The sequence below is a fragment of the Salvelinus namaycush genome, chromosome 21, assembly GCF_016432855.1.
Source record: "Salvelinus namaycush isolate Seneca chromosome 21, SaNama_1.0, whole genome shotgun sequence".
Classification (NCBI taxonomy): Eukaryota; Metazoa; Chordata; class Actinopteri; order Salmoniformes; family Salmonidae; genus Salvelinus; species Salvelinus namaycush.
In genome coordinates this window covers 11,934,096-11,956,321 of record NC_052327.1, presented here as the reverse complement: position 1 = coordinate 11,956,321, position 22,226 = coordinate 11,934,096, and the positions used below count along the sequence as shown (strand labels likewise).

The following is a 22,226-nucleotide window of genomic DNA, read 5'->3' as shown; positions in this document are numbered from 1 at the left end:
TGACTGGAGCTTCATTAAGTGTAGATACCCCGTGTGTCTTCCAGGTATGGGCATTTCTCAGGCATCAACAGGAAAGTGCAGCTCACGTACCTGCCCAACGGACAGCCCAAAGCCTCCAGTGAGGAAGAAGGTAGGGGGTCACAACCTTACACTATATCTGGTCATGTTCATGATTACACTATACAGTTGAAGTCCAGATGAACATGGTACCTTCAGGCATTTGAGAATTGCTCCCAAGGATGAACCAATTTTTGAGGTCTTGGCTGATTTCTTTTGATTTTCCCATGATGTTAAAAGTATGTGGACACCCCTTCAAATGAGTGGATATGGCAGTTTAGCCACAGCCGTTACTGACAGGTGTTTAAAATCGAGCACACACCCATGCAATTTCCATAGACAAACATTGGCAGTTGAGTGGCCTTATTGAAGAGCTCAGTGAATTTCAACAATGCACCTTGATCCAGTAGGATGCCACCTTTCCAACAAGTCAGTTCGTCAAATTTCTGCCCTGCTAGAGCTGCACCGGTCAACTAAGTGCTGTTATTGTGAAGTGGAAATGTCTAGGCGCAACAATGTCTGTCGTGAAGTGGTAAGCCACACAAGCTCACAGAACAGGACCAGCTGAGGCTCGTTGCTCGTAAAAATAGTTTGTCTTCACAAACTGCATCTGGAAGCAACGTCAGCACAATAACTGTTCATCTGGAGCTTCGTGAAATGGGTTTCCATGGCCTATCTGCCGCAAACAAGCCTAAGATGTGCAATGCCAAGCGTCGGCTGGAATGATGTAAAGCTAGCCGCCATTGGACTCTGGCGCAATGGAAACGCATTCTCTGATGAATCACGCTTCACCATCTGGCAGTCCAACGGATTTATCTGGGTTTGGCAGATGCCAGGAGAACGCTACCTGCCCCAATGCATAGCGCCAACTGTAAAGATTGGAGGAGGAATAATGGTCTGGGTCTGTTTTTCATGGTGTGGGCTAGGCCCCTTAGTTCCAGTGAAGGGAAATCTTAATGCTACAGCATACAATGGCATTCTAGACAATTCTGTGCTTCCAACTTTGTGGCAACAGTTTGGGGAAGACCCTTTCCTGTTTCAGCATGACAATTCCCCCATGCACAAAGTGAGAGCCTGGTTTGTCGAGATCGGTGGGGAAGAACTTGACTGGCCTGCACAGAGCCCTGACCTCAACCCCATCGAACATCTTTGGGATGAATTGGATCGCTGACTGCGAGCCAGGCCTAATCGCCCAACATCATTGCCCGACCTCAATAATTCTCTTGCGGTTGAATGGAAGCAAGTCCCCGCAGCAATGTTTCAACATCTAGGGGAAAGCCTTCCCAGAAGACTGGAGGTTGTTATTGCAGCAAAGGGGGACCCACATCCATATTAATGCCTAGGATTTTGGAATGCAATGTTCGATGAGCAGGTGTCCACATACTTTTGGTCATGTAGTGTACTTTTGACATGCACATGACCTTTCTGCTTTTTTGTGTGATTTAACTGCAGGACCTAATGCAGGTGTGTGTGTGTGCGCGCGCATGTGTATTATTGTTGTACAGAAGGTCCGAAGGAGGGTCCGTCTCTGCTGCTGGTGTTGAAGTGGGGAGGGGAGCTGACCCCGGCAGGCAGAGTACAGGCTGAGGAGCTGGGGAGGGCCTTCCGCTGCATGTACCCTGGAGGACAAGGTACAGTACTCTACTACTGGACACGCCACACCTCACCACTACACTGTACTGTATACTACTTCTATATACGGACCTAGGGCTAGATGGGAGTTTGTATGGGCACAATTTAGTCAAACCCAAATAATTTAAACGCAAAAGCACCTCTGGTTTCAATGTAAATCAATTCAACTACTGCTATAAACAGCAGTTGAATTACATGTAGATTAAGCTGTAAAGTGATTGATAGGAAAATGTCTCTGCCTATTCTGTCTGTCACAACATACAGTAACACATTTATAGAGCCTCTAATTTCTCTTTGTGAAGTCACAAGGTCAGGAAAAACTCAGGACTTTACACAATGTCCCAAAGGGTAACTTGAGATCCATGTGCTGAACTCAGTTTTTAGTAAATCATGAATTGAGGTCAATGGGAGATTTATAAGTCTCAAATTACGCGTTCTGGTGAGGATTTGTCCCAGCATCGCTTTTGCCTGCCTTTCTCATTGCTGAAGGAGGATCTAATCTCAAACAAAGACAAACATGTTCTTGGTGGACACACCTTTCTTTGCATTTGACATTTACACTCTGATTTCACCTCCTCCAAAGGCTCTCTACCATGATGTCACGTGTTACTGTTCTTAACATACTGGGTGTCGTTGACACGTTTTGTTTTAGGTTCAGTGGAAGAGTCCGATTTTCTGAACGAAAGCTTATTGCTTTCTCTCTCTTCCTGAAAATGTCATATGGGCATTTTAGAAGATGAACTGTCTTGTAAAGATGATCGTTAATCACACTCAATTTCTAACAAAAATGAAACATAAGCACAAACACTGCAGGATTATTTGCAGGATTATTCAACATGGAATTTGCCAGGTCTTGTTCATTAGTCAAGCAAAATCTTTGAGTCCAGATTGTGTTTTACACATGAGGATTTTGAAATATATTTTTTTGTATTTTGAATTGTCCCCAAATGTACAAGGGAGGTCCATTCTCCCCTTCCTGCCTAGTGTCATTTTCATACCCAGGTTTATTGTAATGTTCTAATCCCAAGGTACTGCAGTAACATCACTATATCTGCATTAGGCTTTCCCTTTCCATGTATGCTTTCTAAAATAATGTTTATACTACCTACACTAGAAAATGCATGATAAACTACTCTTCCAAGCAAAGCCCAGCAAACTAAGTGGAAAGTGACTATTTTTAGATGACTAGACGGCGGGCCGATTTTATTTATATATATATATATATATATATATATATATAAAAAATCCATCTTCTGAAAAATTATCTATATATATTTTTTGTACCAGGGCCTCCTGAGTGGCGCAGCGGTCTCAGGTACTGCATCGCTAGAGGCCTCACTACAGATCCGGGTTTGATCCCAGGCTGTGTCGCAGCTGGCCGTGACCGGGAGACCCATGAGGCGGCGCACAATTGGCACAGCGTCGTCCGGGTTAGGGGGAGGGTTTGGCCCGGCTTGGATGTCCTTGTCCCATCGCGCTCTAGCGACTCCTTGTGGCGGCCTGGCGCATGCACGCTGACTTCGGTCACCAGCTGTACGGCGTTTCCTCCGACACATTGGTGCGGCTGGTCTCCGGGGTTAAGCGAGCATGTGTCAAGAAGCAGTGCAGCTTGGCAGGGTCGTGTTTCGTCAGGCGCGCGGCTCTCGACCTTAGCCTCTCCCGAGTCCGTACAGGAGTTGCAGCGATGGGACAAGACTAACCACCAATTGGATACCACGAAATTGGGGAGAAAAATGGGTAAACATTACCACAAAAAAAAATATATATATGTACAGAGGAGTGTTTAGAGTACGGTACCTAGTGTACTTTTTCTGTTAATTCTGCTCTTGTCTTCTTACCTCTTGCATTGTATACTAGAAGGTAGCCGCAAGCGCCTTGGCTTCGAGTATCTTAATGGTAAGAAGGGCTTGGACTTTGCTCCCGCTGTTAACTGTCACGAATGGATACATTCAAACTGCATCGTCCTCATTACACTACTCACCCATTCCACTGGCTAACCTGGGAACCTTGGGAGGTTTGGGTTTTATCATAGGAACGATATGTCTTTAGCTGTAGGTTTGTGTGATCCTTGAGGTGATCTGTCGATCCAAGGACGCAAAGTTGTTTGGTCATCTGCAAATGCAGTTTCATGACTCAGTAAGTTTTGAAGCCGTTCAGTGACTGCGGATCATCTCATACTAACAATGCTCCTGGCAATTCTCCATGGGTTGGAATTGTTTGTCTGAGAAAAGCCAGCAACGTAGCTTCGGTTTCACTTCCGAACGAAAACGAGCATGATAACTGAATTGGTTAGTTAAGGATTCCGGCCACATTCCATGTGTTTTTAACCATTTTTCATCCCAGGTATGAGATGTGAAGGACTTGCTTTCCTTCCTTTTCAGGTGAACAGAATCCAGTTGACCGATAAAAAATGTTTGTCACCAAATTAACACTGTTTCCTCCCTCATCAACTGCAGATATATACTACCTATATGTTTTTGTGCACATAGTCTGTGCTGTTACGTAGGCGTGCACCAGAGGAGGCTGGTGGGAGGAGCTATAGGAGGATGGGCTCATTGTAATGTCTGGAATGGAATTATTGGAACGGTATCAAACATATGGAACCCACATGTTTGACTCGTTCCCAATAATTCCATTCCAGCCATTACAATGAGCCCATCCTCCTATAACTTCTCCTACCAGCCTCTTCTGGCAGGCACCCTTTATTCTCGCTCTCCCTTCCTCTGATGTCCTGTAAGCCTGACGTTGCTCCCTCTCTGTGTGTGTGTGTGTGTGTGTGTGTGTGTGTGTGTGTGTGTGTGTGTGTGTGTGTGTGTGTGTGTGTGTGTGTGTGTGTGTGTGTGTGTGTGTGTGTGTGTGTGTGTGTGACCCTGTAGGGGACTATGCCGGTTTCCCTGGCTGTGGTCTGCTTCGTTTACACAGTACCTACCGCCACGACCTCAAGATCTACGCTTCAGACGAAGGCCGTGTACAGATGACCGCTGCCGCTTTTGCGAAGGTATGTTTACAGTACAGTGTGTGTGTGTGATGCATGCTCACTGTATATGTAAGCCTGGTTCCATTCATTTGTGTTCAGTGTCAATACATCTCTCGCTTTGCATGTATGAACACTTTCTGTGTACAGAACATATTGTTGCGCGTATGTGTGTGCACGTGTATATCTCATAACTGTCTTATTGTGTAGGGTCTGCTGGCTCTGGAGGGGGAGCTGACTCCCATCCTGGTGCAGATGGTGAAGAGTGCCAACATGAACGGCATGCTGGACAGCGACAGTGAGTCTCTGACCGACTGCCAGCAGAGGGTGAAGGCACGCCTCCATGAGATCATGCAGAAAGACCAGGACTTCACTGAGGCAGACTACCAAAAGGTACAGTCTGTAGATTCCTTCATCGAGACCACTTCTACCCACCCAGTCGTTGTTGGAAAGGCCATAGGAGGAAAGCCCTGTTTTTGAAATGGTTAACATTTAACTCGGGGCTCCCGAGTGGCGCGCCGGGCTAAGGCATTGTGTGTGTTGTCTCAGTGTTGGCCCAGCGTCGTCCGGGTTTGGCCGGGTGTATGCTGTCATTGTAAATAAGCATTTGTTCTTAACTGACTTGCATAGTTAAATAAAGGTTACATTTTTTAAAAGCCTGCAGGTGTAATGCCTTAATAGTTATAATAAGCATGAATGAGCCAATAATAATAATAATATGCATTCAACTAAGAATGACAAGTATTTCAATACATTATACAGTAACTACATCATAATGTATTATTACTGCTGGCGTTAAGTAAACTATGACCGAAATGGTCACCCGTTACACTCTTACACTGATGTGAGGCTCCATTGACAATTCCATCAACTTGAGCACTCCTTAAAGTGTTTTTGAGATTTGATTGTTTTTAATCTACCATTCTGTTTCCTATCCATTCCTTACTGTACTGCCTTCAACTGATCATGTCATTGCTGTCAATCTCCAGAGTCTCAAATAACATTTCAACACTACCTTTTATGGATACCAACACTGGCATTGCACAGTTCCATTAAGTTCTGCACGATTTGTACCACTGTAATAGCGTGTGACTGTTACTATGTGCTGCAGCTGGCCCCTACAGGCAGCCCCTCTTTGGTCAACTCCATGAAGATCATAGGGAACCCAGTGAGGACGTGTGACCAGGTCTACGCCCTCATCCAGAGACTCACCTCCCAGATCCGCAAAAGGCTTGAGGACCCCAAATCTGCAGGTCTGTTCTCTGCCCAGCCTGCTTAGAATTGAATGGAATTGAAATACTTTATTGTCCAATATAAGACTTTTTGACCCATTCCTAAGAGGTCAAAATGTAAACATTAGTGGCGACGGCTTTCCAGGTTTGGATACACTGTTACATTTGCTACCAAAGATCGGTGCGGTAGCTAACTAGCCAACTGGTCCCGTGTGGCTCAGTTGGTAGAGCATGGCGCTTGCAACGCCAGGGTTGTGGGTTCATTTCCCACAGGGGGACCAGGATGAATATGTATGAACTTTCCAATTTGTAAGTCGCTCTGGATAAGAGCGTCTGCTAAATGACTTAAATGTAAATGTAATGTAAATGTAATGTAAATGTAAATAAGTGAATTGTTTTACCTCCGTTAGATAGAGAAGTTACTTAGCTAGCTAGCTAAAGTTATTGACGGTTAGTTATCTACCGCTCCTACACTCTTTTTGCTAGCTATCGGAATGCCGTCATGTCAAAATATACCTCCAAAAATGACTAGGTGTCTCCAGTTTTGTTTACATTTTGCTAATATGATATACACTGAACAGAAATATAAACGCTACATGTGAAGTGTTGGTCCCATGTTTCATGAGCTGAAATATTAGATCCCAGAAATAAAAAATCATATTTCTCTCAAATGTTATGCACAACTTTGTTTATCCCTGTTAGTGAGCATTTCTCCTTTGCCAAGAGAATCCATCCACCTGACAGGTGTGGCATATCAAGAAGCTGATTAAACAGCATGATCATTACACAGGTGCACCTTGTGCATGGGACAATAATAGGCCAGTCTAAAATGTGCAGTTTTGTCACACAACACCTTTCCACAGATGTCTCAAGTTTTGAGGGAGCGTGCAATTGGCATGGTGACTGCAGGAATGTCCACCAGAGCTGTTGCCAGAGAATTGAATGTACATTTCTCTACCATAAGCCGCCTCCAACATCGTTTTAGCTAGTTTTGCAGTACGTCCAACTGGCCTCACAACCGCAGACCACGTGTATGGTGTCATGTGGGAGTGCCCCTTGGTGGTGGGATTGTTTTTTTTGTATGCTAAGTCCTTTCCTGTTCCCAGACCTGCAGCTGTACCACAGTGAGACCCTGGAGCTGATGCTGCAACGCTGGTCCAAGCTGGAAAGGGACTTCCGGAATAAGAGCGGCCGCTACGACATCAGTAAGATCCCAGACATCTACGACTGTGTGAAGTACGACACACAGCACAACTCCACGCTGGGCCTGGAGGACACACTGGAGCTGTTCAGGCTGTCCCGTGCCCTGGCCGACATCGTCATACCTCAGGTGAGGGGGGAAGACGAATACCCACACGTTCACGTTTACCTGGCAAACGGGGACTCTGGCATTAGTCTAGACCTATCAAGTGGGGAGCATGACTTCTGAACATTTCTTTGCTCCTGGTTGGATAGAGAAACGTGAACACACACATACGCACAGAAGGAAGGATTTTTGACAAGCGTGTTACTTTAGACTCCCGTCCCCTCAGTCTCTGAGGATGATTATGGCTCAAGATGCTTCTCTCTTACTCCTTATCGTTTCCTTTTCAAATGCGTAATGCCGACTAAGCTTACTTTGCTATCCCTTCAAGTACTGTAAGCCTGGCTATGAAATTACTGTTTTTAGGAACCTGTCAGAAAATGATCAACCGAAGTAACATCTTTAAGTCAAAGCTTATTTAAAGGCCAAATAATTTCCTGAAAACATAGCTTTGAGCATGCATTTTTCTGTTTCTTTCTCCAGGAGTATGGCATCAATAAGCCAGAAAAGATGGACATTGCACAGGCCTACTGCCTGCCCTTGATGAAGAAGATCCAGCTAGACCTGCAGAGGACCCACGAGGACGAGGCCGTCAACAAGCTGCACCCACTGTGAGTTGCAGTGCCACCTGTGACCACGGTCTGAGGCTCAGTGCCACTGATCTAGGATCAGTTGTTATTATAGATACTCATCACTGTGCTGCAGTTGGTCCCACACTGTCTTTGTCCATTGTCTGAGCCCGAGTTCTTATTAGACCCTGTTATAATGGGTGTTTACCGCTGGACAAAGATTTTTTTTAATTTGTCGGACGCAAAGGATTTACTGCTGCTCCCGGACCAGGCCCAAATCCCTGTCATTCGAATGAAGAGGAGACACTGATACAAGGGGCGCATATCTGAGTGCCTTGTGAGAATTAGTCTACGAGTGGGTAACCCGCCTCTACCATCCGTTCAATTGGCCAGCGTGCAATCGTTGGAGAATAAACTGGATGAGTTCCGTTCGAAACTCTCCTACCAACGGGACATTAAAAACTATAATATCTTATGTTTCACAGAGTTGTGGCTGAACGACGAGACAGATAATATACAGTTGGCTGGGTTTTCCAGTAGTTTTCAAGTAGCGCAGCGGTCTAAGGCACTGCATCTCAGTGCTAGAGGCGTCACTACAGACCGTGGTTTGATTCCAGGCTGTATCACAACCGGCCATGATTGGGAGTCCCATAGGGCTGCGCACAATTGGCCCAGCGTCGTTAAGGTTTGGCCGGTGTAGGCTGTCATTGTAAATAAGAATTTGTTCTTAACTGACTTGCCTAGTTAAAAAAAGGTTAAATACGTTTTTTTAAATCCATGCAGCGGCAAGACAACCGCTACGTCCAGTAAGACAAGGGATGGTGGTCTGTGTCTGTTTTTAACAGCTGGTGTGTGATCTCTAATGTTAAAGAAGTCTCTAGGTTTTGCTCGCCTGAGGTAGAGTACCTCATAAGCTGTAGACCACGCTATTTACCAGGAGAATTTTCATCTGTTTTTGTCGCTGTCTATTTACCACCACAAACCGATGCTGGCACTAAGACCACACTCAACAAGCTGAATAAGGCCATAAGAAAACAAGAAAATGCTCATCCAGAAGAGGCCTGGCACTTTAATGCAGGAAAACTTAAATCCGTTTTACCTCATTTCTACTAGCGTGTCACATGTGCAACCAGAGGGAAAAAAACTAGACCACCTTTACTCCACACACAGAGACTCATACAAAGCTCTCCCTCGCCCTCCATTTGGCAAATCTGACCATAATTCTATCCTCCTGATTCCTGCTTACAAGCAAGCATTTAAGCAGGAAGCACCTGTGACTTGCTCAACACGCAAGTGGTCAGATGACGCAGATGCTAAACTACAGGACTGTTTTGCTAGCACAGACTGGAATATGTTCCGAGATTCTTCCGATGGCATTGAGGAGTACACCACCATCAGTCACCGCTTCATAAATAAGTGCATTGATGACGCCGTCCCCACAGTGACCGTACGTACATATCCCAGCCAGATTGTGTGATTACGCTCTCTAGCCGATGTGAGTAAGACCTTTAAACAGGTCAACATTCACAAGGGTGCAGGGGACAGACGGATTACCAGGACGTGTACACCGAGCATGCGCTGACCAACTGGCAAGTGTCTAACTGAAATGTTCAAATTCTCCCTGACCGAGTCTGTAATACCTACATGTTTCAAGCAGACCACCATAGTCCCAGTGCCCAAGAACGCCAAGGTAACCTGCCTAAATGACTATCGACCTCACGTCTGTAGCCATGAAGTGCTTTGAAAGGCTGGCGAATGCTCACAACACCATCATCCCATAAAACCTAGACGCACTCCAATTCGCAGTGGGGTGCCAGGACAGAAACTTCTCCCTCAACGTGAGCAAGACAAAGGAGCTGATCGTGGACTACAGGAAAAAGAGGGCCGAGCATGCCCGCATTCACATCGACGGGGTTCTAGTGGTCCAACCATACCAAGTTAGTCGTAAAGAGGTCACAACAATGCCTATTCCCCCTCAGTAGACTGAAAAGATTTGGCATGGGTCCTCAGATCCGAAAAAAGTTGTACAGATGCACCATCGAGAGCATCCTGACTGGTTGCATCACCGCCTGGTATGGCAACTGCTCGGCATCCGACCGCAAGGCGCTACAGAGGGTAGTGCGTACGGCCCAGTACATCACTGGGGCCAAGCTTCCTGCCATCCAGGACCTCTATACCAGGTGGTGTCAGAGAAAGGCCCTGGTCATAGACTGTTCTCTCTGGTACCGCAAGCCATACCGGAGCGCCAAGTCTAGGTCAATAGAACAGTTAATCAAATGGCTACCCGTACTATTTGCATTGGACCCCTTTTAGACGCTGCTGCTACTCTGTCTATGCATAGTCACTTTACCCCTACCTACATGTACATATGATCTCAATTACCTCGACTAACTCGTACCCCCGCACATCGACTCCCTGTATATATCCTGGTTATTATTTTATTATGTTATTTTTAGTTTAATTAGAATTTTCTTACTCTGCGTTGTTGGTTAAGGGCTTGTAAGTAAGAATTTCACAGTAAGGTCTACACCTATTCTATTCGGCGAATGTGACAAATAAATACCATTTTATTTGATAGTTGAATATTTCAATTATTTCCAAATGCATTTCAAATACCCCTAGGACCAAACAGACCTGGGTTCAAATGCATGGAGTATTTAAATGTTTGTATTTGAAAACACACTTATTTCCAATATTCTACTTGTATTTTCTAATTAAATACTTACTTAAAAATGTATGTGAAAGTAATTGCAATAAATAGTATTAAATAGTATTTGAACCGCGGTCGCCCTAGGAGCAGTTCTTATTACACCGTGTTGAGTAGTGAGTTCCACTTTCCTAGGACCAGGTCTGGCTATGTACCACTACCACTGAGTGAGTCACTGTCCCAGGTTCAGTTTCTATCCAGTAAACCCGCCATTGAGGTGTGTCTCTAGAGCCCCCGTAAGTGATCACCCTTTGTCTTTCATTCCCTCTGGTGGTTCAGGTACTCGCGGGGGGTCATGTCTCCAGGGCGTCACGTCCGGACCCGCCTCTATTTCACCAGCGAGAGCCACGTCCACTCGCTGCTCAGCATCTTCCGCTACGGCGGACTACTGGATGTACGTTGTCACTGCAGGGGGGTTGTTAAAGTAGCCTGGTCCCAAATCTAGTCGGCATGATAATAGTGACTGATCATAGCTTAGGAGTTGTCAAGATGGAACACACAGATCTGGGGCCAGGTTAGTTGTTGTAAAGGGATAGTTCACTTGAAGTACCAATTGTGATACTACACAAGGTCATGCATATTGCAGACTTGGGTTCAAAATCAGAAAATATTTTTTAGGTGTAGTTTTCTCTGGTTATAATGTGAAGTGTGTTTGTGTGTGTGACAGGAGGTGAAGGACCAGCAGTGGAAACAGGCCATGGATTACCTCAGTGCCGTCTCTGAACTCAACTACATGACTCAGATAGTCATCATGCTGTATGAGGATAACAACAAGGTCAGTTAGGCCTCTCTGTCCCTATGTCAGTCGTCTTTTCTTTCTGAAGTATTACTACACCTGGTACTATTACGGTACCTTCCTGTCGGTATGTGTCTCTTCCTCTCACTCCCTCTCTCTGTAGTATAGCATCATTGCTTATGTTTTGTGTTTCCGTGTGTGTTGAACAGGACCCCGGGTCAGAGGAGCGTTTCCATGTGGAGCTCCACTTCAGTCCCGGGGTGAAGAGCTGTGAGGACGAGGAGAACGTCCCTCTGGGCTTTGGCTTCCGCCCTGCCTCCGCTGAGGTCTGTGTGGTGTCTGTGTGGGTGGGTGTGTGTGTCTGTCCACAGCCCCCCTCATCGGTCTCTTTAATCCAATCCAGAACCAGGAGAAGCAGACCAACCAAGGCAGTCTGGAGGACCTATCACAGGACGAGCCTGACCGGGCCCTGCCTCTCTCTGAGCTAGTCAGCATCAGAAGATCACCCATGATCCGCAACCGCAAGACTGGCTCCATGGAGGTACTTGATCAGGGCCATATTAGTTATTGTGTCCCCTGTCCCAAATGTAGTGTATTCCACATTTTAGGGTGGTGTCTTTTGGTGCACGCAACGGAAAACCGTTTGCAATGGAAAATAAAATATGTATGTTTCTTATTGGATAAGTCCAGGTAGTTCCTACCTGTTTGAGTTAATAATAATAATAAACACAACCCAGGCACAGCTTTCATCTGTTCAGATATTGTATTGCTGTGATAGGCCAAACCCACATAGAAAGAGACAAACCTTAATTTTGTAATACTTTACGGAAATCCAATGGTTCTCAGGCTACATAGCATTTTAACGTTCTATGTAGCCCGTCCCTATTAGTGGATCCTTAGTAAAGTAATGCGTCTGTTTTTACAAATGAATGGAGACCAGTTTTACCTAATTTCTATCAACATGTTAAATGTGCAACCAGAGGGAAAAGAACAAAGCTCTCCCTCGCCCTCCATTTGGCTAATCTGACCATAATTCTATCCTCCTGATTCCTGCTTACAAGCAAGAATTAAAGCAGGAATCACCAGTGACTAGATCAATAAAAAAAGTGGTCAGATGAAGCAGATGCTAAGCTACAGGACTGTTTTGCTAGCACAGACTGGAATATGTTCTGGGATTCCTCCAATGGCATTGAGGAGTACACCACAAAGAAATAAAAGCTGAAAGAAATCATTCTCTCTACTATTATTCTGACATTTCACATTCTGTGTGCCTAACTGACCTGAGACAGGGAATTTTTACTAGGATAAAATGTCAGGAATTGTGAAAAACTGAGTTTAAATGTATTTGGCTAAGGTGTATGTAAACTTCCGACTTCAACTGTACATACTACCTTAACTAACCGGTGCCCAGCACATTGACTCAGTACCGGCGCACCCTCCTGTATATATTGTTATTTTTTTACTGCTCCTCTTTAATTACTTGTTACTTTTATCTCTTATTCTTATCCGTATTTTTTGAAACTGCACTAGGGGCTAGGGGCTCGTAAGTAAGCGTTTCACTGTAAGGTCCTTAGTGTACAACACCTGTTGTATTCGGCGCATGTGACTAATAACATTTGATTTGATGTCTCCATTAGTGACTGCTTGGTTATTTCGCTACCTGTCTAAGTGTCAGCTGTTTGTCTGTCTCGGTCTGTCGCACTGTGACAGTCTCGGTCTGTCGCACTGTGACAGTCTCGGTCTGTCGCACTGTGACAGTCTCGGTCTGTCGCACTGTGACAGTCTCGGTCTGTCGCACTGTGACAGTCTCGGTCTGTCGCACTGTGACAGTCTCGGTCTGTCGCACTGTGACAGTCTCGGTCTGTCGCACTGTGACAGTCTCCCTTTCCCCACCCAGGTCCTCTCCGAGACCACCTCCGGCTCCTCCTCCAAGGGCGCCTCCTACCGCCTCTTCCCCTCCTGCTCGCGCCAGTCTCCTGAGATCAAACCGACTGGCCTAGGTGGGTATCTGGTTTCTGTCAACCACTGCTGCCACTGTCATATTTCTGCAACGCTGTCATCAGCACTCACTAATCTCTTTGGGTCATGTGAATGACCTCTTTCTCTGTGTCTCGCTCGCTCTCTCGTTCTGTCTCTCGTTCTGTTGCTCTCTCGTTCTCTCTCCGGCCCCCTCATTCTCTCTCCCCCTTTCTCTCTCTCTGTACCTCTCTTTCCCTTTCTCTCTCTCGTTCTGTCTTTTGCCTCCCTCTGTCTCTCTCACGCTCTCCCTCTCGCTCCTTTTCTTTCTCTCTCTTTCTGATGGCTGCATAGCTGCCGTGACTCCATAGTGGTAGGTAGGTCCAGCAGCCAAAGCTCCCAGGCTTAGACTATGTAGGCCAGAGGTCAATGGAGAGAATGCATCTTAGGCTGTGTCGCAAATGGCCCCCCTATTCCCTTTATAGTGCACCACCATGGGCCTGGTCAAAAGTACTGGACTATGTAGGGAATAGGGGGCCATTTGGGACGTAGCCTTAGAGCCCCACCACCAAGGACCTATCCTGCCAATAGGGCTCTATATATGGGGGCCTGGGCTCCGCAGAGCCCCCCCTGGATGCTATTCCAGTCTGTCTCCATTTACATTCATCTGTCAAGAGAAGCAAGGAATCTTCCACAAGTTGATTCAATTTAACCGCAGATACAATTAGTCCCCCGTGCGTGGATTTGGAGGTGCTTGTTACGTCCGGCCACTTTCTAACACAGTGATATTCACACCTTACTAAGCCCTTATAAAACAAATAAAAATGTGCAATGGATGCATCTCATTGATGTGAACTCGGGCTGAGGTTGGTTTGACCCGTGCATGTGTTTTCCACTGCTTTTCCATTCTCCTATTGTACTGTATGCACCAAGCTTGTTCAATTATGTCAACCTGTTTTGAAATTACCATTCAAATGTTGTCGCTGTCCCTGCATCCCACCAAACCACCGATTCCAGCACAGCTCACTTTAGACCAGAATAAAGGAAAAATAAAGGTGCATTCTTATTCTGCTGTGACTGTTTCTATGCCAACTGCTTTAGGAATTGAACAGATGGTTATAGAAAACCTATGTTATTTGTGACAATAGCAATGTTTCTGTCCCCACAGTCCTTGACCACTTTGTTATATTAGGTTCTCATTAGTCTTGTATTGTATTGCATTGTATTCACACTAAAAAGCCCCCTTATTTCTTAAATCCATGTCTTCCTTTGTCTGTGGTCCTACCAGTTGTTGATATAAGTGTAAAGCCTTTAGGCAGTCTCCTATCCCAGAAGACCTTAAGGAGAGGCCTTATCTATTTTTCTTGTAGGAGGGGTTAGGGGCCCGGTGTTAGGAGTGGTCTCCGTTTGTGTGCTCCACTCTATTCATAAACAGGCACACACACACACACACACACACCCCTTAGCAACACTGAACTGCTCTTATTAAGAACCGCATGGTGTGCAATGAGTACTAACCCCACCCCCCCCCTCCCATCCCCCATTCCCCTCCTCTCTCCCACCCTGCGGTTCTTCCACAACAGGGTCCCTGTGCTCGGGCCTCTTCAGTGCCTCTGTCCTGGGGGTGTCCTCTAGCGCCCCCAACCTGCGGGACTACGTCCGCACCCACCACCGCAAACCCCCCTTGTCCCCCGGTTTGCCTTTTGGAGATGGTACGTCCTTCCTCTATCCATCTCTGTCTCTATCGACCGCTATCTAACTCCTGTCTTTTCACATGGCCGCTGAAAATGCCGTACATGGTGCCTGTAAAAAAAAAAAAAAAAAAAAAACGTAAATGTCAAATGTCCGCCATATCTGCCATTTTATTTCCTGCTCAAACACTCTTGTCTCTCCTTCCCAACCTTAGTGGACAAGAAGTTATTTGATCACCCAAATTATCCGAGAGCCCTCCTTTCCCCCCTCTATCCTTCTGCCTCTAGAACAATCCTCTGCTTGAGTGATTCCCCCCCCCCCCCCCCCCCCCCCAACAGCATGAGCAGTGACCACAATTGTGATTATATGCTAAGAATTGAGGTTTTATACATTGCATGCTGAGCATGGATTGGTATTGGATTGCGCACAATCAAATGCGTTACCCATGACCAGTAATCCTGCTTCTCCTAAACAAAGCAACATGGCCTTCCTTTGATTACATGACATAACCGTTGTGTGATTAGGTTGCTAAGTAAATCTCGTCTATACAATTGTATATATTCTGTATCAGTGTGCATGTCATGTCATAACTAGGGGGTAAAAGGATTTGTTAATCAACAGGGACTTTTCTATATTAACCCCTTAATTTAGGGAAGCGAAGGCTTGGATCAAATCTGCCTTGAGATCCATTAATCCAGCATTGCATAATTCCCACTTGCATACCACAATTTCCTGACTCACTATAGAGTGAAATGGTGAGTTGACTATTATTATAGCCACCAGGGGGGCCTCATATAAATTGAGCTCTGATTATCGCAAATGTTTTCATCAGGGCATATGGCTTGGCATGTTGGCGCACAGTGATTGGCTTAATTTAATCCAAAAGCTGACACCTACCTCTTGTCATCGAGTCAGATCAGCCAGCACCCTGATAGTAACTGCACAGTATGTAATATGAAGAACAAATGACCTGCCACCTGCATGTGAAGAGGAACGATTGTTCCACTGCGGATTGAATTGAAGTGCCCTTTTTGTCCAATGGGTGTCACTGTGCACTTTGCTTTCACCGTATACTTGATATTAGGTACACTTTAAGAAATGGTCGCTTTAATATTATGCTTGAAGATGTTACATCTTTTGCTTGTATGAGACTAGAGATGTGTGGGGTTTAGAATAACACCAAGGCTTTTCTCTGGTGATGGGGGTTTTGTCTCTGTGTTTGTGTGTTTTTGCAATCTCTCACTCTCACTCTCACAGACACACACATAATGCTGGCCAAAGGCACTGGTACGTTTACAAAGACAAATGAGCAATGATTGTGTTTATAGAGTTACAGCTCTCAAATCCAGATGGTTACACTATTTTAATATAGGTTGTTGTTAAATCTGTTGCCATCACTGGATGTTTCCTTTCCAGATAATTTTATCGTAGCATATTCTTTATAGAGAATAGACTCAAAAGACTGTTCCAGAAAGATTGAAGATTTAAGTACATTTTAGGCTATTGGTAACTTCTGCAAATGCCCACTTCACTAGTGCCAAATGTCAGTCCTCTGTCTCCATTCAAAACAACCACAATCATCATTTTTCATCCCATCCACGTTCTCCATTGTTCCTTCATTACCAATTCTTCCATGCTGCCTTCCCATGCTGCATATCACTCACCACGAACAGACACACATTTACCGTACGTAGCTGCAGCATTATAGAGGGGACCTACTCGGGCTCCCGAGTAGCGCAGCAGTCTAAGGAACTGCATCTCGATGCTAGAGGCGTCACTACAGACCCTGGTTTGATTTCAGGCTGTATCACAACCGGCCGTGATTGGGAGTCCCATAGGGCGGCGCACAATTGGGCCCAGCGTCGTTAGGGTTTGGCCGGTGTACTCCGTCATTGTAAATAAGTATTTGTTCTTTAACCGACTTGCCTAGTTAAATAAAGAATCAATAAATAAATAAATATATTCGTTTAAAGACACATGGGGTTCAGGAAAACACACACGTAGGTACATATGCACTCACACTAGATACAGGTAGCATGTAACGCCAGTTACCCTTCTTATTTCCTCAGAGCTGTTCTCTATGCCGGCAGTAAAGAGATTTTCTGTGTCGTTTGCCAGGCATCCGACTAACGGTATGTCTGCCTTTTTTCAAGTATACCTCGCCACTCCTTAGTTTCCCTTTTATCTTGCATGTCTTTTGGGGGAAACTATTTGGGTTTGAAATTGGCTGCGTAATTTCATCATAATATCAAGATCTCAATTTCTCTGAGTTTCTACTTCACAAGACGTCCTGTCTCCATCTGTTTGGTTTCAACGTTCATTCTTAACAACATCTGTGTTTACCGGCCTCTACACTGCATTTATCTGTTAATATATGTCTCTCTGATTCACCATTTTCCTACAGGATGGATATACACTGAGTGTACAAAACATTAGGAACTCCTTCCTAATATTGAGTTGCACCCCCTTTTGCCCTCAGAACAGCCTCAATTTGTCGGGGCATGGACTCTACAAGGTGTCGAAAGCGTTCCACAGGGATGCTGGCCTGTGTTGACTCCAATGCTTCCCACAGTTGTCAAGTTGGCTGGATGTCCTTTGGGTGGCGGACCATTCTTTATACACACGGGAAACTGATGCGTGTGAAACCCAGCAGCGTTGCTGTTCTTGACACAAACCGGGGGCCTCAAGCACCAACTACCATATCCCCGTTCAAAGGCACTTAAATCTTTTGTCTTGCCCATTCACCCTCTAAATGGCACACATACACAATCCATGTCTCAACACTTAAAAAATCCTTTGTTAACCTGTCTCTTCCCCTTCATCTACAGCGATTTGAAGTGGATTGAACAAGTGACGTCAATAAGGGATCATAGCTTTTCACCTGGTCCGTCTATGTCATGGAAAGAGCATGTTTCGTACACTCAGTGTTTGTATATGGAATATATCCCCACTGATATATCACCATGTGTTGCTGTGTATACATATTACTTATCCTCACATGCTCCTTTTTGTTCATTCAAACCCATTCTCTGGAGAGATGGTTAGCCCCTCCACCATTCCAGTCTACTTTTAGATTAGGATAACCTGTGTTTAAAGCTAATGAATAGCCTTCAAAAAAACAACTTTTTACACATGAAATGACTGTTAAAATCTCTTGTTCGACTCGCGATAGACCTTTCAGTTTGACCCAATGAAAACGGAGTTCGTGCTAAACCTACTGAATAATAGCATCAAACAATGGGTAGTGGAGGAAAGGGTTGAATCTATTCATTTCATTTGAATTCATGTTTGGCGTTCAAACGTGGCTGTACCACTTGGTGGTTGACAGAAAGGGCATTCACAGTACAACGTTCTATGGAAGAGATATTGCCCTATATGTGTTGCTTTATGTGTCCACGTCACTTAATCCCCGGAAACTTCTGTTATCAAGAATGCCCATCGAGGGGGGGGGGGGGGGGGGGGGGGTTGACCGACCGTTCATTTCTCCCATCTCTTTTCCTGGTCTCAATCTAGTCTTGTTGCTATGTACTTTGCTGTGCGCTATTAAAGATATTGGTACTTGGCATGGCCTAGGTGTCCAGGCAGCAGTGATGGGTTCGTCATGCATGGATGAACCCTCTGATGGCAGTCAGATTGGCCCAACCTATTGGAGCTGAGCTGCTACGATGGGGGAAAATAACAGTGGTGAGCATTTGTGCACGACATTGTTCGACGTGAACAAATATACATGTTTTGGGACTTCTTCTGTAGCTTGGTTTATGGAGAGACCCATTCAAACTGCCGCCTCTGGGCCTTGCTCTCCGCTCGCTCCGTTAAACAGATTGAGTGAGTTTCCCGAATAGCAGTATTGTATGTCATCCAAGTGCCCGGATCATCTGACTACGAGGAGCAGATGGACTATGCATAGCCTCCGTAATTGAGAGATTCCACACATGGTTTCTGTGTCTGTGTTGACAGAGATTTGCGTGGACTTCTGCTGGTACTCACTGCGATGGCTACGGTGATCAGTGTTTTTATATGAGGCCTTAAACAGTGCAGCCCATGCAGTATATAGAAAGGTGGGTTTGGATACAGTACGGTCTGGACCTGCGTCACGTATGAATAAAGCTATATAAACTGGCAGTACTTAAAGAGAGGTGGGGTGGATAAATGGCTTTTCTGTGTCTCTTTGGTCTGATTCTTTGTTTTTCAAGTGGGCGCTAACAGGGATTTCCCGTTACTGATGCACAGTAACGACCTACAGTACTCAACAGACCTCATTCACGTAACCAACCCACTCCATCTGCCCATTAACACCTGTTGCCTTTGTCCTGACCTCTCTCTAAGTCAGACGTCCACAGTCACACAATCCTGTGTTGCCATGAATGATGCATGAGATCAAAGGAACTATTTGAGATTGACATTGGGCTAATCTTTGTCTCAGGGAGATATCGTTACGTCTGTTCAATTGTTTATAGTATTTCTGAGGCGGTTATAGGTACTACTCATAGGGTCTTCAGGTGTGTTCCCATTTTCTATGATCTCCATTTCCCTTTGAGATAAAAATGCTGTTTTTTTGATTCCACATGAAAACATTGATGCCTTGTTTGGTAGTTCAGTGTTTTCTGGAAAGAAAGCATCGCTCTTTGATCTTCTGAGACAGGTGTGGTGTTGGGGAGTCCAAAAAAAGCCTTGTGACTACTGGTAATTCGTGGAGAGGAGAGAGGCATTATGGCATGACATGCCTGTAAGCATTTCTTCCATTTTTAGGCTTCCAATGTACATTACCCATTACCCAGCATTACCCTGTGATAATCAGATGGTGAGAACCGTAGCTCTGGAGAGTTGTTTTTCCTTTCTCCGTGTGTCAGTTGAGTGGATGAGAGCCTGGGACCTGTAGCCTTGTTTCTTTTGAATGAAAACGAGTGCCTGCCCCTTTAGCATTATGCACATGCTGGCCCACCTACAGCCTTTTTCTTTTGCTCCTCTTCCACTGTGCTCTCTTCCTCGCTCTGCCTCTTCTTCCTCAGAGCCCCTAGACGAGCATCTTGTAGCCCAGCTGCTGAAGGGGCTCGTCACTGACCCGGCCCTCCTGTGTTGCCCCCCTCTGGCCTCTCTGGACAGGGCCATGGCCCACCACCTGCACCAGTGCCCCTACCACCTGCGCCTCCTCAGGAACTGGCTGGTGTCCGGCCAAGACCTCCCCGAGTGCCTCTACGGTCAGCCCTCTGTAGACCTTCCGTGTCCTCCCCTCCGCCCCTTCATGCAGTGCTGGGGTGCTGCCAATGCAGGCTTGTTGTTTTTGCTTTTCCCTCCCCCCCTTTTTTCATTTTTTCCCCCGTCTCTTCTGTCTTCATTCGTTTTTTTTGTCTAACTCGGTATCACTGTCTACATGAGTATGGCATCAGTCTAATTTGTTGCCCTATTCCTTCCGTGTCTGTCTCTTAACCCGTCTCTTGCTCTGTCTATCTGCATGCCTGCCAGAAAATGCAGCAGTGGCAACTATAAAGGGGGTGTTCCTTCTCCTATCGATGGATCGATACCCCTTACTCATTTTGCTGCTGAGGCTTTTCATCCAAAAGGATCTTTTGCCAGCTTTCATTTCATTTCGAGATCTTTTTATCAGGCTTGACAGAAAAAGAAAAGGCAATCCTACCTGATGCCGTATTCTGTGCAGCCCCTGCTCTGGAAACTGCACGACAACCAGCACTGCCTCTGCATGTTGGCAAGTCTACATGGCTTTAATATTGAATGACCATGGACAAACCTCTTCTAGAAGGGTTTCCGCTGCTGAGTGAAGTGCAATGCATGCTACCCCCTAGGTTGGGGTAACAGAGCAAACACTATGAACAGGTGGGGATGAATGGGAAATGGCACAAACAACTATTGTACAGTCCTTTTGGGACAGCTGCCTGTCAAGATTGTTGCTTCAGATATACTTAATTGGAATGATGGTGACACTGCATTATGGGAGGTTCTGACTGGGTACCATTTGAGAATCCATTAATGATATGTTGGTATTTTGGCAAGATCTAAGATCTGTCTGTGGTGAATATCTAGGTCATTAGCTAATTAAGCGGTGGTCTGTCAGTAAACTACCGATTTCAGGGGAGTTTCTGGAGCATGAATCGATGTCCCCCTTTTGTGCCTACGCATCCCCCCTTGAGAGTACTAGACATCAGCCCAGAGCTCTGTAGCTGTACAGGAGTTATTTTAGGAAGCACTTCATACTGTATTACTATTCTCTTGGTAGACTTGGAAGAAAATGATACTCCATTTACATATGTAATTGACTGGGCGCACATGAATTGTCAGCCTGACGTTTTCTCACGCCATCTTTTATTTTGATCTCCATCCTCTCTACCGCTAGTCCAAGTGCCACCCACACAAAAAAAAAGCCTTCAGAAATGGCATTTTGTGGCCCAGGAAACAAAACAGCAAAGTTTCAACATCATTATGTAGATGGTGAATATGAACACTGAGTGGTTCAAAACTTGTGAAGTTGCACAATTAAATATTAAAAATCTAAGGTACTATTTCAAAATCATACTGCATTTTTCATCATTACCGCTAGCAACATATGAGGTTGCCATGTTACACCTTGGTTACAATTGTTACACACGTTCTGTTGGCCATGCTTACGGAAAGCAATGTACAGTGCCTTCAGAAAGTATTCATACCCCTTGACTTATTCCACATTTTGTTGTTACAGCCTGAATTCAAAATGGATTAAAATTATTTTATTTTTTTCTCACCTGTCTACACACAATACCCCATAATGACAAAGTGAAAACATTTTTTTACAAAAGTATTGAAGAAGAAAAAATGCATATCTCATTGATATAAGTATTCACAACCCTTTGCTATGACACTCCAAATGGAAAGGCAAGGGAAAGGGGAATTTCCTTTGATCATCCTTCATTTCTCTACAACTTGATTGGAGTCCACCTGTGGCCAATTCAATTGTTTGGACATGATTTAGAAAGAAACACAACTGTCTTTAAGGTCCCACAGTTGACAGTGCATGTCAGACCAGAAACTATACCATGAAGTCCAAGGAACAGTCCATAGAGCTCCAAGATATATGCCTCATCACAATTATATCTGGGGAAGGGTATAAAACAATTTCTAGTGTTGAAAGTTTCCAAGAGAACAGTGGTCTCCATCATTGGGGGAAGAAAAAAAAACTTCCTAGAGCTAGCCGTCCGGGCAAGAAGGACCATTTGAAAATCTGTGGGAAGACTTGAAGATTGCTGTTCACCGCTGCTGCACCTCTTACTTAACATAGCTTGAGAACATCTGCAAGGAAGAATGGGAGAAAATCCCCAAATCCAGATGTGAAAAGCTGATAGACACCCAAAATGACTCAAAGCTTTAATAGCCGCCAAA

The 22,226-nt window shown here is 45.1% G+C and overlaps 1 protein-coding gene across 4 annotated transcripts in view; it reads left to right on the top strand.

Annotated features, from left to right (window-relative positions):
• LOC120066088 (inositol hexakisphosphate and diphosphoinositol-pentakisphosphate kinase 1-like) overlaps positions 1-22,226 on the top strand; it is a 66,762-nt gene that overhangs the window by 26,754 nt on the left and 17,782 nt on the right. For 2 of the 4 annotated variants that reach the window (XM_039017186.1, XM_039017184.1), the window contains exons 14-27: positions 45-130; positions 1,563-1,688; positions 4,566-4,687; positions 4,874-5,056; positions 5,775-5,916; positions 7,002-7,225; positions 7,682-7,809; positions 10,754-10,868; positions 11,142-11,249; positions 11,420-11,536; positions 11,614-11,751; positions 13,108-13,210; positions 14,750-14,878; positions 16,928-16,990. In XM_039017186.1, the coding sequence (XP_038873114.1) occupies positions 45-130; positions 1,563-1,688; positions 4,566-4,687; positions 4,874-5,056; positions 5,775-5,916; positions 7,002-7,225; positions 7,682-7,809; positions 10,754-10,868; positions 11,142-11,249; positions 11,420-11,536; positions 11,614-11,751; positions 13,108-13,210; positions 14,750-14,878; positions 16,928-16,990 (1,784 nt within the window). The remainder of the gene's footprint in view (positions 1-44; positions 131-1,562; positions 1,689-4,565; positions 4,688-4,873; positions 5,057-5,774; positions 5,917-7,001; positions 7,226-7,681; positions 7,810-10,753; positions 10,869-11,141; positions 11,250-11,419; positions 11,537-11,613; positions 11,752-13,107; positions 13,211-14,749; positions 14,879-16,927; positions 16,991-22,226) is intronic. The other 2 variants (XM_039017188.1, XM_039017187.1) reach the window with 1 other exon arrangement.